This window comes from Pelodiscus sinensis, chromosome 1 (assembly GCF_052426305.1).
Source record: "Pelodiscus sinensis isolate ZL-2025 chromosome 1, ASM5242630v1, whole genome shotgun sequence".
NCBI classification, from domain to species: domain Eukaryota; kingdom Metazoa; phylum Chordata; order Testudines; family Trionychidae; genus Pelodiscus; species Pelodiscus sinensis.
The window spans coordinates 345,083,080-345,101,002 of NC_143052.1; the positions used below are offsets into that span (position 1 = coordinate 345,083,080).

The window sequence follows — 17,923 nt, forward strand, 5'->3', positions numbered from 1 at the left end:
GATCTGCACTCCCTATGCAGCAATGTACGTCAGCGCCCCGCTCCCCCTTCCCCTCCCGCCGTGGCGCTCGGCTGAGTTCTGCACTGCTTAGCTGGGCTGCTGCGGGGGAGCAAGCAGCGCAAGAGACCATTTGGGATCCGCGGTCCCTGTGCTGCATGGGGAGCATGGAGTCCAAACAGCCGCCTGCGCTGCTTGCCCCCGCATGGGGAGCACGGAGCCCAAACCGCCGTTTGGACTCCGTGATCCCCCAAGTGAGAGGCAGGAGAGGGAGAAGAGAAAGAGAGATGGAGAGAGAGGCAGGAGGCAGAGGAGAGCTGTGAGAGAGAATGGGGAGACAGGAGGAGGAGAGAGAGAGAGAGAGAGAGACACGGACATGGAGGAGAGACCCGAAAAATCCTGTTTTATGACGGGCTACTGGCTAGTACTGAAAGATGTGACAAAGCCCGGGATTACAGGAAAATATAATGCCTCGAAATTTACAGCTTGGAAGCTAAACACACTCCCTCCTTCAAGCTCACTTTGCTGTTGCTTTGAAAGTCTCTCTCTTTATGGGATGAATTTCAATGTCAGTATCTGGGCTGCATTTCATTGCAGAGACAGCCATGGCATTGCGAAGTTTATTGCCTTGATCCAGAAGAGCTGGGAAATAAAAAAAGAATAAAACAAAATCAAAATTGAAATGTAAAATATAAACTCCATATGCACACAAAATAAGTATGCCCGATAGACATGAAAATATTATGTTTGTCTTTATAAAGGGTTCATGACAAAGTGAGATTAAGATTGCTATATACCATAAAGCATACAACACAGTGAAGAGCTAGAGTGAGCAGTCCTACTTCAGCCTTGTGCACAGGTCAGTAAGACACACAACTCATTTGTGCCAGATAGACTGAACCACATGGTAGGAAAAGAGTACGGTAGGTAGGGAAGCCATAAAAGGCTGACTTGACATCCAGAGGTTCCTCACTAGCAGTCCAATTTTAAGCTTTCCCAGTAAATATAATGGACAGCTCAGAAAACTGGTAATAGGATCTATGGAAGCTATTATTACTAGTTTCCCCATCTGATCCCAGCTCAGGATGACAGTGTGCTAATAATACTGGAGTCTGATACCTGATTTGGTGGCCCCAAGGAACTGAGTTAGTGATCTAAGTCCAATTATTATGAGAAGAATTGGCAGCATAGAAAACACAAAACCCCACTAACACAGTGTGCGCTCTTGACAGCCATTTCAGCAGATGAATCAGGAGACCAATATCCTTATCCCTCAAGGTCAAAGACGAGGCAAACTGGTAGGGCAGCATGAGGAAGTTTGTACAGATGCTGTCCATTCTATACCTGTTCTATGGACAATCCTGCCACCAGCACTAAATTATATCTTTTTTATATATTAAATAAAAAAGTGTTTTAACTGTCAGTGTAAGTTCTCAGTACTGTCACTAGAACATTACAACAAACAATTTTTCCTGAAGTCTTTTGTCTTTACAAGAGTACCAGTTTGTATCGCATGCCAGCTAACTGAAGTATTAATGAGCTTGTACAGTTTCAAATGAAACTGAAACGCTGATGGCAAATATTAACAAACCTGAAAGGAGGTCTTTTGTAGCTGGGTTGTGCAAAGACAATACATGTGCATTACGGTGGCTTCCCATAGGTGTTCCAGCTTGCACCTCAAGATCAGAACTGTTGGGAAATGATGCTTGTTTCTTTAGAGGAGTCATTTTTAAATTTTCATCTGGTAAAATCAGGTGATGCTGAGACCCAGAGAAACCGTTCTTTATGTTCTCAGAATTCTCTTGAAAGAACAAGTGATCTATTCCTCTATTTAAAAAAGACAAAGTTTAGTAAAACCCAAAGTTGATTTATAAATATAAAGTGCCTCAAACTCTCATGCACATTCCTGCATCCCCCATCTCAAAGAAAACCATGACATTTGTATTTACCTACACAGAGGAAATACTGACTTTTGTTCTTACACTTGCACCATGAACCACACTGACTTAAATTTTAATTAAAACATTTTGGACCACATCTTCAGCATATGTAAACTGCATAGCTCCAGTGAAGTCAATGGGGCTTTGCAGATTTATATATGCTGAGCATCTGGCCCTTTTTGTTTTCTTAGCTATATGCCTAATTACAATATGAGTTGGACTATACACGGAAGTACTTCTTAATTCATAATTCTGAATAAGGCTATAAGGAAGTGGTGACTGATGGCTTCAAAAGTAGGAGCCAGTTTGTTAGAGTTGTGGTCATGGTGCCATCTGGTCAGCACAAAAGAGATGCCACATATCTCCATGTGATAAGATTGACAGAGGGACAATCGGTCCAAATCTGCATGAGTGTCATTGAAACCTGGAGTATGGGTCAAAACATCACTCAAATTTGTGAAAGCTATAAAAAGTTGCTGTTTCCACAACAAAAATCACAGCCTGTGATTTTCTTATAGCTTTAGTCAGGAACACCTTGCTGCAGCTTAATAAAATATCTGAAATAAAAAGAAATTCCCTTATTTTATCTGGAAAAAGTTACCTAGGAGTAGCAGCCCTGCTGCTATTACCAGACTCTCTTCCAGCCATACCAGGCAGTCCATGTAGTTGGGCTGAAGCAAGAAACTCAGCCTTGCTGGAGTCAGTCATTCCTTTGGTTCCCTGAGCAGAAGCAGCTATGTCTAAACTGACATCTGTTGTTGGGATGGAGCTGTTACTGTCATATGTTTCAGACAAGGGCTCTAGAACCAGCGATACCTGAAACACACAATGGGAGAAGAACCTGTTTTTTCAGTTACAACATGCTACAAAATATAGAAAGAAAAACAACCATAGAATGTTTGGCTGAATGTTTTATTTCCCATACTAGAGGCAATGTATTTGATACAGTTTTGTTAGATACTAGCTTGATCTCTGGAATATGTGCAAGCAGTTAGTTCTCATTACATATTTTCAATCAAAGGAATCAGTTTCTTCGAGGGAAGATAGCCCCAGGCAAGACTTCTAAAAATAAATAATTTAAAATTAAATATATATTTAGTAGCCTAATTCTAGGCACTAGTATTTTAAAATTTTGGTTCAGCTGAGCTGAGGAGAAAAAAAAAAGATTTCAGTACTACCTGCAGTTCTCCTAGTTTCTCAGATGTTGGTGAAGTAACAGTGAAAAATCCACTGATTGGATGGCTTGGAGATAATTGTGATAGTCCATTGATTTGAGCTCTACCAATTGGAAGATGGTCAGGTTTGGTCATTACTTCCAGTACAAGAACGCCCATATCTACAGGAAACGGGAACAGCTAATTTAGATCTGATATAACATAACCTATTAAAAACACCTTTGTAAACAATATTGCAATTAAAATATAATTAAAATTGCAAATTTAAAACAACAACCAAAACAAAGCATCATCATTGAAATAGGGAGAGTGCACTTATATGGGAAGCAACATAGCCAGATGGATCACCTGATTAGGATTCAGGGCAATGGGATTTAATCCTTAGCTCTGGTTTGCCACTTCCCCCTCTATACCTCAGTTTTCCCAATTGTAAATTAGAGTTGTTACTAAGGATGTTAAATATCGATTAATTTACTAGTCAAGTAGTCAATGGAATTTCCGTCAACTAGTCGATTGCCACTTCTGCATTCCTCCTTTAAAATATACAAGGGCCCCATCAGGGGCTCTTGTGCATTTCAAAGCAGAAGTGCCCGTGTGGTGCCCAGAGTGGCATGCCAGCTTTGAAATGTACAAGAGTCCCTAGCAGGGGCTCTTGGGCATTTCAAAGTGGAAGCGCCCACATGGAGCCTGCCGCACAGCTGATCCCGGGCTCTGCGCAGCGCTACTGCTTTGAAGTATCCCCTCTTCCCCCCCTCCCTTTGCTGCTTCTATCTGATAGAGGCAGCAAGGTGAGGGGAAGCAACTAGTCAACTCAACTATCCAATAAGCATTTGCTTATTGGATAGTCGACTAGTCCTTAACATCTTTAGATGATACTCGACCTACTTCGTCAAACACTGAGCTCTATAGATGAAAAACACTAAGTAAGACTACCAAAATGTTATACTGTGAAGAAATTACTATAAATACTAAATTATTAAACACTTACAAGTACTAATATCAAACATAAGCACTTGAACTATTTAAGACCCCAATCTTGCAATAAGGTTCATGCAAGTGTGAGGATCATGCAAGTGTAATGCTCTCTTCATACAGAGCTTGCTGCAAGATTGTGGCCTTTTTTTAAAGGTCCTTGACAGGATCTATTTGTCATCCAGCCATTGCAGCTACAGAAACCCAGAATACATACTGTGACACCTATTTGTCTAGAAGACACAGGTCTCTCACTCTGTCCTTTGAATCCTTTTTCCATGGTCAGTCTATAAGGATATTTAAGAACCATCAATACTGTGCGATAGTTTTTAATTTTTATGGTTCTCCTGATGATTCAATGCCCTTTGAAATATGAAACATGAAACACACTACATAAAACCATATTCTAGATTCACTAACAATAAAATTAAGGGGTTATTTTTACACATGAACGCACTTTGCAATTACTGATGAAGTCTACTGAACAGATGTCATGATACAAATTTCAACTGCAAAATTAATACAGAGCATACCCTACTGTACCTGTCAGGTAAGATGCAAACTGTTTTGGCCCACAACGGATTGCATAGTGGGTGGTGGTTTTCACTGCTTTTTGCTCAGTCTGTGAAGTATTCCTGGGAATAAAAAGCGTACCATCTGATGTTTCCCCCCACCACCTCACTCGGATGAGAACAGTAGCAGGCGGCTTAGAGACCATCCACAAGATTTTACTGACTGTTAACTTCAGAAAGCAGCGCAACTGGCCTTCAACAAGAGGTGGTAAACTTGTAGAAGGGGAGATATCACTGATTCCTGCAGAGATACAAGAAAGAAACAGTATTACTTCTCAAAAACATAAATGCAGTTAACATATTCGAGATACAGATCACTTTATAGAGTTAAAAAAATACTTGGTGTTTCTAATATTCTATGCCACACTTAGGGTTACCCTATAGATGCATATAACATTACAGCCTACAACATGGCTACTCAACGCACGGCCCATAATATCAGCGGCCTGCAGCCTGTCTGTTTGCTGCCTGCGTTGTGGTTTGGGTTTACGTGGGGCTCAACACGTGGCCTGCGGGTGGGATCTTTTGAACCTGGCCTCCACTGGGAACACGCTCCACAACGGCGAGTCAATATAATGATCTTCTGTTGATATACATTTTAGTAGTTAAATTCCTGGACTGTCATTGCTCATTAAGGGCATGTCTACACTGCAACACTATTTGGAAATAACTAGCACTATTCTGAAATAACTTAGTCCATGTCTACACAGCAGGCAGTTATTTCGAAATAGTGTCAAAATACTGTCAAGCTAGAGGGTTTCTTACTCCGACTCCTGGAGTGAGGGAAGTTGGAGGAAGAGCACTGTATTTCAAAATAAGTGCTGTGTAGATGCTCCCTATTTCAAAATAAGATTCACAATTGATGTAGCATAATTTGCGTAGCTTATTCGAGTTAAGCCGTGCAGTATAGATGCACCCTAAAAGTGCTGTCATATGGGTGGTAATTGGGTAAATATTGCATTTTATTAATATCAACAGATCTGACTTAAATGGGGCCTAAGTGTTGTGTAATCTTGCCTTAATCTTTGTATTCATGCCCATCAGTGTGAAAGAAGCTATTTGCATGTATATACAACCACACTTCAGTTGCAGCCCTCAACATGTACTGTAAGTATCATTATGGGCCCCAGGGCTTCCAAAATTGAGTAGCTCTGGCCTAACAACATATGTACATGGCAAGTTTTTGGCATTACTGTAACACACCTCATGTTCACATCAGGGATGTAAGGGACTAAACAACTTGCTTCCCCCCTCCCCTTGCTGCCTCTGTGTCAAGGTCTGCAATGAGGGAGAAGCAGAAGCCGGTGTGAGGGGAGGAGGAGGGGAGGCAGAGCCACAGGGGTTCCAAAGCCAGGAGTGCAGAGCGACAGCAGAGGTAGCGAGCCCCACCACGCCTTTATCAGCTAATCAAGTAGCTGATTATCCGCAATTTAACATCCATAGTTCACATACAAAATATATTGCAACATATATATACTGCTTAGTGAGGAGGGAGAAGCAGTAACAGGAAACTTGGAAATGGCAGAGATGCTCAATGACTTCTTTGTTTCGGTCTTCACCGAGAAGTCTGGAAGTGTGCCTAACATAGTGAATACAAGCAGAGAGGGTAAGTTTAGAAGATAGGATACACAAAGAACAAGTTAAAAATCACTTAGGAAAGTTAGATGTCAGCAAGTCACCAGGTCCTGATGAAATGCATCCCAGGATACTCAAGGAGCTGATAGAGGAGGTATCTGAGCCTTTAGCTATGATTTTTGAAAAATCATGGCAGACAGGGGAGATTCCAGAAGACTGGAAAAGGGCAAATATTGTGCCCATCTATAAAAAGGGGAATAAGAACAACCCAGGAAACTACAGACCAGTCAGTTTAACTCTGTCCCAGGGAAGATAATGGAGCAGGTAATTAAAGAAATCATATACAAACACTTGGAAGATAATAAAGTGATAGGGAATAGCCAGCATGGGTTTGTGAAGAACAAGTCATGCCAAACTAATCTGATAGCTTTCTTTGATAGGATAACGAGCCTTGTGGATAAGGGAGAAGCGGTGGATGTCATATACCTAGACTTTAGTAAGGCATTTGATACGGTCTCGCATGATATTCTTATTGATAAACTTGGCAAATATAACTTAGATAGGGCCACGATAAGGTGGGTGCATAATTGGCTGGATAACCGTAGTCAGAGAGTTGTTGTTAACAGTTCTAAATCCCGCTGGAAAAGGATAACAAGTGGAGTTCCGCAAGGGTCTGTTTTGGGACCCGTACTGTTCAATATCTTCATCAATGATGTAGATATTCAGATAGAGAGTACGCTTATTAAGTTTGCAGATGATACCAAACTGGGTGGGGTTGCAACTTCTTTGGAGGATAGGGACATAATTCAAAATGACCTTAGCAAGTTAGAGAAATGGTCAGAGGTAAACAGGATGAGGTTTAATAAAGAGAAATGCAAAGTGCTCCACTTAGGAAGGAACAATCAGTTCCATACATACAAGACGGGAAGTGACTGTCTAGGAAGGAGCATGGCGGAAAGGGATCTAGGGGTCATAGTGGACCACAAGTTGAATATGAGTCAACAGTGTGATGCTGTTGCAAAAAAAGCAAATATGATTCTAGGTTGTATCAACAGGTGTGTTGTAAGCAAAACTTGTGAAGTCATTCTGCCGCTCTACTCTGCACTAGTTAGGCTTCAGTTGGAGTACTGCGTCCAGTTCTGGGCGCCACATTTCAAGAAAGATGTGGAGAAATTGGAAAGGGTACAGAGAAGAGCGACAAGAATGATTAAAGGTTTAGAGAACATGACCTATGAAGCCAGGCTTCATGAACTGGGCTTGTTTAGTTTGGAAAAAAGAAGATTAAGGGGGGTCATGATAGCAGTTTTCAAATATCTAAAAGGGTGTCACAAGGAGGAAGGAGAAAATTTGTTCCTCTTGGTTTCTGAGGACAGGACAAGGAGTAATGGGCTTAAAGTGCAGCAGGGGAGGTTTAGATTGGACATTAGGAAAAAATTCCTAACTGTCAGGGTGGTCAAATATTGGAATAAATTGCCAAGGGAGGTGGTGGAATCTCCCTCTCTGGAGATATTTAAGAACAGGTTAGATAGACATCTGTCAGGGATGGTGTAGACGGAGCTTGGTCCTGCCTTGAGGGCGGGGGGCTGGACTCGATGACCTCTCGAGGTCCCTTCCAGTCCTATTATTCTATGAATACACATTCACACCACCGCTGAGACTGTGGCTGTGCAAAACCAACCCTAAGCCACAATGAAAATCGGAAAGTGGTGATGTTACAACTTGTCTGCCCAGCACCACTCTGCAACACGCCCCCCTACCCTTCAGTGAAAGGCCTCCTAGGGCGATTGATGGACAAACTGCAGATCTCTTCTACATCTCCACGCCTATAGCCTCTCCCGACTCCAATGTGCCCTCGGGGTACGTGTTGCGCCAGCAGTGTTACTCCCTATTGCCGATATGGTTGTAAGTACCCACCAAGACCCATATGGCAACTCCCAGCCCTCTGCTGCACCGCCCCACATTATAATCCACACAGGCCGCCATGTACCTGCCACCCCCCGCAGAGCGCCCAAGGTGCTGGCCCCCAGAATCGCGACCCTCCACAGCGCGCAGGGTGCTGCCCCCCCCTTCAGATGCCCATCACAAGATCTGCCCGCTCTTACGGGGCCCGGAGCACCCACTGCTCGGGGGCCCGCTGCGCCACGGGGCACCGCCTCCCCGGCTACCGCCCCCGCCCCCGGGGGCCACCCCCCGGCAGCTGCTGCCCCCGCGCAGGGTTCTGACCTCTCCTCTTGCGGGCGGCCCCGCCGCCTCCCACCCTGGGAGCGGGGCCCTTGGGCCTCTTCTGCTTCATCCCTCCCCCCCAGCCGCTCCCCCGCGCCAGGCGCGGCCCGCAGCTACCGCCGCTGCCCGGCAACCGCCGCCGCCGCCTCAGCCCGCCGCGGGGCCCGCTGGGACAGGGCGGGAGAGTCTCCGAGCCGCAAGCAGAGCCGCGCAAGCGCACAGCCCGGCGGTAAGAACAACAATCCCCAGGGGGCGCTGCGGCCCCGCTTCCGGCTAAAGAAGATCGCGCGAGGACGGGCACTTCCGGCAGGAGAGGCGCTCCCCGGCATGAGCCTTAGCCGGGGGCGGACTCCGTTTCCCGTGGTGCAGTGGGGCGTGGCAGCAGGCACTTCCGGCGCCGGTGGGTGGGGGTAGCCGCTGCTGGCTCGGCGGGGTGATACCTGCCCTTGTGTCTCGACGTCTTCCCATCATGTCGACCCTGGAGAAGCATCTGCACCTGGGCCGCCTGCCCCCACGGCCCGCTGTGCCCGGCGGGGGCGGCCAGTCGGGATCCAAGATGCGCATGGGGTAGGTGGGGGAGCGGGCAGGCGGCGCTGGCCCCCCCGGCGGGGAGGGTCCCTGTCCGGGGCTGGCAGAGCCGGCTGGAGACGGGGGCGGGCTGAGTCTAGGTCACTGATCCCGGGGCGGGAGGGGCGGGGGTTGGGGGGAGACGGGCATTTTACCACTGGGAAGTTGGAGACCAGCAGAGGAGGCGGGGGCGCCTGTTGCGGGGGGCGAGGGGATGGGCAGAGGAGGCGGGGGAGCCTGTTGCTGGGGGGAGGGTGCTGGGGGGAGGGCAGAGGAGGCGGGGGAGCCTGTTGGGCGGGGGTTGTTGGGGGGATGGGCAGAGGAGGCGGGGGAGCCTGTTGGGCGGGGGTTGCTGGGGGGATGGGCAGAGGAGGCGGGGGAGCCTGTTGGGCGGGGGGTGCTGGGGGGATGGGCAGAGGAGGGCAGGGGAGCCTGTTGCGAGGGTTGCTGGGGGGATGGGCAGAGGAGGCGGGGGAGCCTGTTGCGAGGGTTGCTGGGGGGATGGGCAGAGGAGGCGGGGGCGCCTGTTGGGCGGGGGTTGTTGGGGGGGATGGGAAGAGGAGGCAGGGGAGCCTGTAGCGGTGGGCGGAGGGGGTGGGCAGAGGAGGCGAGGGGTGCCTCTTGTGGTGGGGTGGGCAGAGGAGCTTTACATTTTGGAACCTTATGTCCTCGTGTTGCAAGTCTTTTTTAATTTGCTGGTTGGGGCCTTTTTTAACAGGGCGACAGGCACACAGACTTTAATTTTGTACTTTGAGGGAGACTGGCCGAGGAGGTGAGGGTCTCTGTTGTGGGGTGAGGAGAGAGTTGTTGCAGGTGGGAGGATGCTGGTTGTGCAGCGGTAATGGGGATTGGCAGAAGGAGGCGAAGATTTCCCTTGTAGGGTGGATAGGGATTGACAGGACAGGCAAGGGTGCCAGTTGTGTGCAAGGGGACATTTGGGACATTGACATCAGGTATGGGAGAGGAATTTAACATATTAACTTGAGATGTGTTTCAGCAGATTGAACAGTTTCACTAGAGGGTAACTTGACACTAATAATTATGATAGTTTTTGTTGGAAATTCAGTCTTGAATAAGGATATTCACAAATGTCTATGAGATGTTTATGGACCTGGCTTATCAGGCCATCTGCCTGTTGACATGAAGAAAATTAGATGAACCAGTACTAATATGTGAAGCTGGGTGGTAGTTGAACTCTGCCAGGCAAGTAAGTCCTTGCTGAGCAATCTGCCACCCGGGATAGCACAATGCAGAGCAAACGGGTATCAGCTTTATAAACAAATTTAAATGTATTAGTAGGGGACTGTGCCCCCAGGCACCAAGGAGGACTGGGCTGCTGCCGTGCCAGCCCAGGTCCCTTCGCCCTTCTCCCCTTCCACCCCCACCGGCCTGGGTGCCTTCTCCTTCCCCCACCAGCCTGGGTCACTTCTCCCTCCCCCAACTCTAACCCTCCCTCTCCTGGCCGCATGGTGCGCTAGGCCCAGCTGTAGTCCCAGCAGCTGGGGAGGCGCAGGATTGGCTGCCTGCCCTGCGTGGGGCATAGTGAAGCATAGGTAGTGCCGTGTGCACACGAAGCTCCGGGGCACTGCAGCCTCTTATGGTGGGGCAAGCTGCCACACGTGGGCTGCTGTTCCGACCTCTCCCCTGTGTGGTCCTGCCTGTGCTGCTCACTGTCCGACCCCTGCCTGAAGAGCCCAGGGCTGCGTAGGTACCCGCCGGGAGCAGAAAGGAGGAGCAGACAGGTTTGTGTGGTGGCTCGGGGGGTGCTCTGACAGCTGTGGTAAGTGCAGCTGCTGGGGAGGGGGTAAGTCTCTGTGGGGCATCTGGAGTTCAGGCAGTCAGGCACCTTACTCGGGCTCCCCAAGAGCCTGGGGGCAGGGAGACCCTCGAGCCTGCTTCTGGCACTCAAGCCTGACTGGGAGCCCCTCTCCTAATGCTTGTCCCTGGCTGCTGTCTCTCTTCTCTCTCCACCCGCGACCCCCCCCCCCCCCGGACTTGGGCTGTCATGGCTGCCATGTGGGGTCTGCTGGCTACTGTGCCATGTTTCTTGGCATTGAAAGCCCTGTGGGGTGAGGGTGGAGAAAGGGGAGTAGGGGCTTGGTTTAAAATAGCAATTCCAAGTGGCATGGGGAAGCAGTGAGGTCGGGCTCAAGCTGGGATATGGGGGAGAGAGGGAGGAGGCAGGCTGGGCACAGAGTGACATGATGATGTCAGTCTGTCGTCCTGCAGGAAAAGCTTTTTAATATAGAGACAGAGATGAGAGCTAAGCCCTAGTCAACACTTAAAATTTAGAGCAGCCTTGCTCCATGACTCATGGAGATGAAAAATTTATTCCCAAGTGCTATGGTTCAGCTAGATGCAGTTAGCTCAACAGAATTCTTCTGTCAGCTTAGCTCGATTACCTATGTGAATTGAAAAACCTTTCATTGACACTGGAAGTGTCTACCCTATGGAGCTGCAGCTCTGCTGCTGTAGTGTAGATGTGCCCTGAGAGAGAAAGAGTGGCTAATGTTTTTTGTGAGGCTCTTCCAGATGGAGGAGAGATGAAAGAAAGGAAATGGTTAGGAAAGACTCTTGGCAGGAGCATAGTAATAGAGATGGTAAAAGGGAGATGATAGGCTGGAATTAAGGGCACTTTTAAATGTGAGAGGAAAAATCTTGAGCTTTTATATGGAAGAAAAGGAGGTGTCCAAGTTAAGGACATGCTTATAACATTCTGAGAGGAATGTCATCTTGACAGTAGGGTTCTAGATTAGCAATAATCATGCCAGGGCACAGGCTCAGAGGACAGGCCAGTATGTGGAGATGTTGTAAAGTAAAGCAGCAGAATTTGGCTGGGACCTGAATATGAGGCACCAGAGACTGGCTCTGCATGCTGGGGAGGATGGTGTTGGTAACAATGACAGAGATTAATGGAAAAGTAAAAGGCTTATGGACAGGTAATATGTTCAGATGTGGTCATTACTGGCTCAGATTCACTTTCAAACCAAAGAGAGTGCATGTTGCCTACATTTAGGCTAAGGATGAATTTAGTTGGAATTTGAAATGGTGGCACAAAATCCAGATTGAAAATATTGATGCAGAGTGAAATAGAGAATGAGAAATAATATATGGTACTTCTCTACTTCTTTTCTCTAAAGAGCTTGCCATGCTTTATGCAGATAGAAAGTATCATTATCCCAAGTTTTACATATGGAGGAACCATAGCAGAGTGAAGTTAAATGATTGGCCTGTGGTCTTACAGTGAGTGAATGTCAGTCATAAATATAAAATAGAGGTCCTGAAAACTCTGGATCTAACCATTACTTAATGATGACCCACTGCAACTTCAGCTTCTTCTGCACCTGTATTTTTGAATTTGGATATTAAGAGTAAAATTAAATTCTGTTACAAAGATATGTTATGGTAGTTAATAAGGGAGGTGCAAAGGATGAAACTTGTAGTGATGCTCAATCTTGCAATCCAGATATTGTGATGATGGACTGTTTATAAGTACAGGAGATAGACTCTCTACCTTTTCATACACTTGTCAGGTGAACAGAAAGGCCCTTCACCCTGATGTGCATTAGATATTTCTAAGCAACTTTTACTCGTCTCCAATAGTAACAGCATAACTGTTGAATGAAACTTGTTACAAGGAGGTCTGTACTGCTGCAACTCCTATCTAGTGCTGCCAAATCCTGGTATATTTTTAGAAACTTAAACTATGCTATAAAAATGTCCTTTGCAGGAGCTGGCATATATCATCTCAAGCAGGAGGAAAAATTGTTGCTAACTTAAGGTTATTAAATTTGATGAAAAACAAACCACTGGCCTTTAGGAGTGTAAGATTTGCCAAACTGAAATAGATCAGCAAAAAAGGCATCTCATTTGGGGTGGTGATTAACAGCTGATGGTTCAGAAGAAGGTAACACCTACTCCTGTAATACATTTGGGGCTGAATCCTGTGAAGTGTTAGCATCATCAACTTATGTTGACTTCAGTATGTGTTGAGGGCATATGCTCAATGCCTGATTCTGTGAGGTGCAAGGCCATTTATTGGGTGAAATATCCTATCAGACAAATATAGGAAATCAGCTTTACCCTGAAGCATGAGATCAGATAACTTGCAAAATTAAATTTTGCAGACAGGTCCTCTGTGATGTGAGTCAAATTTTTTTGGTGTCTGCATGTGAGAGGAATATTTCAGTGGATAAATTAGAACATTAGAATTTTTGTATGTTTATCTATACAGAAACTTTCCCTATAGTTCTAAATAGCGCTCTAACTTTAGATTTATTCCATTCTATGTAAATGAATGCTAGGCAATACAATTTGAAGTATAGGTTAGGGATGTATGCGAGTAGTTGACTATTCGCATTTCCCCCACACCTTGCTGCCTCTGTATCAGAGGCAGCACAGGGCAAGGAAGCAGGAACCAGCTCCCCCCAGCACTGTCTCTGTGGTGCTGTCTGCCCTCCCTCTGCATTGCTGCCTCTGTCAGATGGAGCAGGCTGTGGGAACAGGGGAGGGTGACATGAAATAGAGCAGCCTCTGCCTGGGGTGGGCCCAGGTTCGCCACAGGCAGAGGCTGCTCCAACAGCAGCCCCTGTCTGCAGGAGGTCCCAGCTCCCCTCTGGGACCTCCTGCGGACAGGGGCTGCTGGACCCAGCGTGAGCTCAGTCCTGGCTTGTACCAGGTCCGGGAGCTTCGCTCGCTGCGACTCTGCATTTTAAATGTAGTAAGAGCCAGGCTGCCTGTCCGCCCAGCTCTTTCTACATTTAAACTGCAGAGCCACAGTGGGGGTAGCTCCTGGACCGCGTGAGCCAGGACTGAGCTCCTTCACTTATCAACTAATCGTGTAGTCGATATAAATTCTATCAACTACTCATTTAGTGAAATACCCTTTTCTTAACCCTAGTACAGGTTAAGCGTCTCTGGTCCTGGGCTCTCTGATCTGGCAACCAGCAAGCCCCATGACCAGTGTTTCTCAAAGTGGTCTATGGACCTACCTGAGAGCTGCTAAATGATCGCTCCTGTTTATTTACTAGCTCAGCAGCCACGGAGCCTCATGGCTCTCATTAGCTGTGATTTGCCATTTGCGGCCAAGGGAAGCTGCTGGAAGCAGTGGCCCAGTCCACAGCACTTCCCTTTGGCTGCAAATGGTGAACCGCAGCCAGTGGGAGCCGCGAGGCACGGTGGCTGCAGAGCCAATAAATAAATAAATGGGAGTGGCCAGTTAGCAGCTTTCTCGTAGTGGGTCTGCAGACCATTTTGAGAGACACTGCTCTAGACAAGAGGTTGAGAGCAGCTGGGAGCAGAGCCAGTGGCCTGGGGGCAGAAAACTTGGCTGGCAGCCCTCGGGGCCAGCGGCCAGTAGCAGAGTCCGGCTGGCAGCCTGCAGGACCAGGTAGCCGGAAATAAAGCCACAAGAATGGGTGCTGCCCCACCCATTGGGAGGGTTGGGAGGCCAGGGACAGAGTCCCACGGGCAGCACATTGGCCTGGTGGTGCCCAGGAGGGGAACCTCAGGAGAACCCAGGGGCCTGACGTCCTCTGGTCTGGCAAACTCCCTTTTTTGGACTCCTCAGGTCCCATGGGTGCCAGACCAAAGAGGTCCAACCTGTAATTAAGATTGAGAGTGTTTTAAATGTTTCAAATAAATATTCCTTGTTAATATATATTTTTAAAACTTAATGGCATTGAAGTACAGGCAGTACCTGGGTTACGTACAAGATAGGGACTATAGGTTTGTTCTTAAGTTGAATTTGTATGTAAGTTGGAACTGGCTCCAGATTCAGCTGCTGCCACCGAAACTGACCAGGGGCTGACTACAGGAAGCCGGAGGCAGAGTTGCTCTGCCCCCAGCTTCCTGGAATCAGCCTGATCAGTTTCAACAGCTGCTGAATCTGGAGCCTGGGACAGAACAGCTGGGGCGCTGCCCGTTAGGTTCCCACAGGACCAACCCAGCAGCACCCCAGCTGCTCTACTCGAGGCGTCCCGCAACAAAAGCCTGGTCTGCTGGAGGGGGGGGGTGTGCACTAGCAGACCAGGGAGACCCGAGCAAAGCTGCACAGGCGGAGGGACCCTGCCGCCCGTGTGGCTTTGCTCCTTTGCCCCCGAGCAAAGCCGCACAGGCGGCGGGATGCCGCCTATGCGGCTTTGCTCCTGTCTCCCTGGTCTGCTGGGGAGGGGTCCAGCAAAGCTGCTGGACCCCCCCCCAGCAGACCAGGGAGACCGGGAGAAGCTTTTCTCGCCCCGGAGGTCACGGGTGGCGACCCGCAGCCCGTGAGCTCCGGGGCGAGAAAAGCCCCGTTCGTAAGTGTGGATCCGACATAAGTCGGATCCGCGTAAGTCAGGGACTGCCTGTATTGAAGGACATGCCTTTGGAGCTAAAGCAAGGAAGGATTAGAGTTAAGAATTACAATGTACTTTGCACAGAAATAGACATGAGAGATGTCAAAAAATCTATAGTACATTTTTTTATTTACTATGGAGGTCTTTGGACATTGAGCAATAGGTGTTCATATCAAACGCTCTACTGCAGTACATAAGCACAGTGGAGTGAATTAAAAAATGCCACAGCTTTACTAAGTAAAAGTCCATCTATTAGAGAAGCTTTTGTATGTATCTGCTGTGAAATCTTTTTGCCAAGAAGTTTTAATAAAACGAGCAGGACTGGGTGACTTATCAGAGGGTGGGTATCTGTCTGGAGAGCTCAGGCTTTGACAGCTCTGTGTCGCCTAGCTAGCGATCAAGATTGCTGGGTTCTATTCTCTGACATGCCACTGAGTTGTAAGACCCTTGAGTAAGTCCCTTTACCACCAAATTCCCCATGTGTAAAATGGAGAAGTTTGCCTGCTTCATAGAGATTTTCAGCAGATGAATGTTTATAATATTTAAACCTGTTTCTCCACCAACCTTTTATTTAGATTAATTATGGTAATTTGTGTTTTTAAAAGAATACCCTAACATGCCCACACTTGAGAAGAGGCTCATTCAGTCTTATTTTATTAAATCTTCCCATCTCTTGTCAATCATCTCTCTTGTATTTACATTAAATAAACTTAAGAGTCTTATCTTGTACCATTCTACGGTAGAAGTTGAAAGGACTGAGGACTTTGTATTGGGTCTATAAAGTGCTTACAATATATCAGGGAGCTGGTCTTAATTCTTTCCCTTAAAGCATTGCACGCACGGCTACCCCTCTGAAACCTATGGAACTATAAGCAAATGTTAAGTAGTGGCTCTGAGATATTTATACACGGAAAGTGTTTAGTGCTGTCATCCTACTTTAACAGTTAATTAGGAGATCTGTAACACTTGATATTTAAATAAAATATTTGTGTGTGATATTTTTCTGATGTTAAGTCTGTGTTAAATGCAGGGCAGAAATCAGTTTGTAATCCAGTGTTAGTCTGTTGTGCTGCCACTATCCCTTCTGTCCTGTGGTTGCTGTAGGCAGTTGGTTCCAAAATGTTTATCTAATGAACATAATATTCAGAAACTGTTCCCTCCATCCATAGGGTGATCTGTGTTTGATGTCATGGGGCCTTTCAGCCTACACAGCAGTGTCTACAATTTCATTAGATACCAATTTTCTTGAATACTTCTGCAAAATGGTGGTATGTTGTGTGCTGTATCCTTCGCATCAGGACAAGTTTCCTGAATATCCAGTTTTTTTACCCTTTTGTTTCTCCTTGTTCTGGAACAATACACAAAAGGAAAGCCTAGGAAGTTCTACTAGCTTCTTATTCTAGTCTAGTTGATGTCATGTTGGCATGTATCAGCGTTTCTTGCTTCCCTTACTTCGGTTTTGATCCCTGTTAACCTGTAACGAATGAATACCTCTAGTGATGTGAGATGGATTGAAAATACATGCTGTTTGTTCCTGTTTAAGTTTTGCAATTGGATGATATAGAATTGAAGTGCTTCTTAGTCATAATGCTGCTGAGCACTTACATAGCACTTCCCATCTTCAAAGAGCTTTCAAATCACCTCTGTGTCTGCTCTAGTTAATGGAACAGTAAACACCTGAAGCTATAAAATATGTATAGTTATTGACCTGTTCATAACAGCCCCTGCCAATTCTTCAGGTTCCTCAGTCACCATTTGTTATGAGGTGTTTTTCTGGCTCCTGTTGCTATGTGAAAGGCCCACACAAACAAGGGGAAAATGACTGACCATCCAGGGCGAGAGTAAAACTGTCTATAAATAAAAATACGCCTCAGCGCAAGGGCTGGACTTGAGATCCTTTCCAGCCTTATATTTCTATGATTCCATGATATTACCTCACCCACCTTGTTTCTCTAATATCCTGGGACTGACATGGCTACAACTACACTTCTTTGCACATGCTTTATGTAAAACAAAACTAAAACTTGTTTTCCTCTAATCTTTCTTTTTTTATATAGTAATCTTAGCTATTACTTGGAACAAAAATGGGTAAAAAAATTGACAGGCATATGATTTTATTTTTTTAGTTGATACCTTTTCCCATTATGTTCATACATCTGTTCACTTGAAAAAGAGTTGGCTTTAATTTTTTCAGACTTGGGACTAGGCCAGGTGGAATCTGGTTGGACTTTATCTTAAAATGTTAGCAGACCGATTTCCTCCAAATAACCCCTCTGTGTTGCTCCCCTTGAGTAGGGCCTATCATCAGTCACACAGTCTGTTGGGTTCTGAGGCGTCTTAGAGCAGATCATGGGAGGTAGAAGTGGAGCGACTTGGATCACTCCAAGCAAATAGAAAAACGATTTAGGAGGGAAATGAGATTTCTAAACCAGGCACTCTTTACATTCGGGTTGGTATTCTTTCTTTATAACACCCTCAAACTTCCTTAATGCAGATGTTATCCATCTTGGGAAGAGAGTTGTTGCTGCCATTTGTACTGATGATTTCTTAGGTGATGAGGAATTATT

At 46.5% G+C, this 17,923-nt stretch overlaps 2 protein-coding genes across 4 annotated transcripts in view; one reads left to right on the forward strand and one right to left on the reverse strand.

Moving 5' to 3' along the window:
- Positions 1 to 8,612, reverse strand: part of C2CD3 (C2 domain containing 3 centriole elongation regulator) — an 84,417-nt gene extending 75,805 nt beyond the window's left edge. For all 3 annotated transcript variants that reach the window (XM_075919584.2, XM_075919583.2, XM_075919585.2), the window contains exons 1-6: positions 8,455 to 8,612; positions 4,628 to 4,897; positions 3,116 to 3,273; positions 2,539 to 2,753; positions 1,589 to 1,824; positions 519 to 639 (exon numbers count right to left, since the gene is read on the reverse strand). In XM_075919584.2, coding sequence (XP_075775699.2) covers positions 519 to 639; positions 1,589 to 1,824; positions 2,539 to 2,753; positions 3,116 to 3,273; positions 4,628 to 4,897; positions 8,455 to 8,524 — 1,070 coding nt within the window. In that variant the 5' untranslated portion in view covers positions 8,525 to 8,612. The remainder of the gene's footprint in view (positions 1 to 518; positions 640 to 1,588; positions 1,825 to 2,538; positions 2,754 to 3,115; positions 3,274 to 4,627; positions 4,898 to 8,454) is intronic.
- A 134-nt stretch (positions 8,613 to 8,746) lies between these two features.
- The window catches only part of PPME1 (protein phosphatase methylesterase 1), a 48,422-nt gene continuing 39,245 nt past the window's right edge, over positions 8,747 to 17,923 (forward strand). Inside the window, exon 1 of the mRNA XM_075919586.2 lies at positions 8,747 to 9,021. Within this exon, the coding sequence (XP_075775701.1) occupies positions 8,924 to 9,021 (98 nt within the window). The 5' untranslated portion in view covers positions 8,747 to 8,923. The remainder of the gene's footprint in view (positions 9,022 to 17,923) is intronic.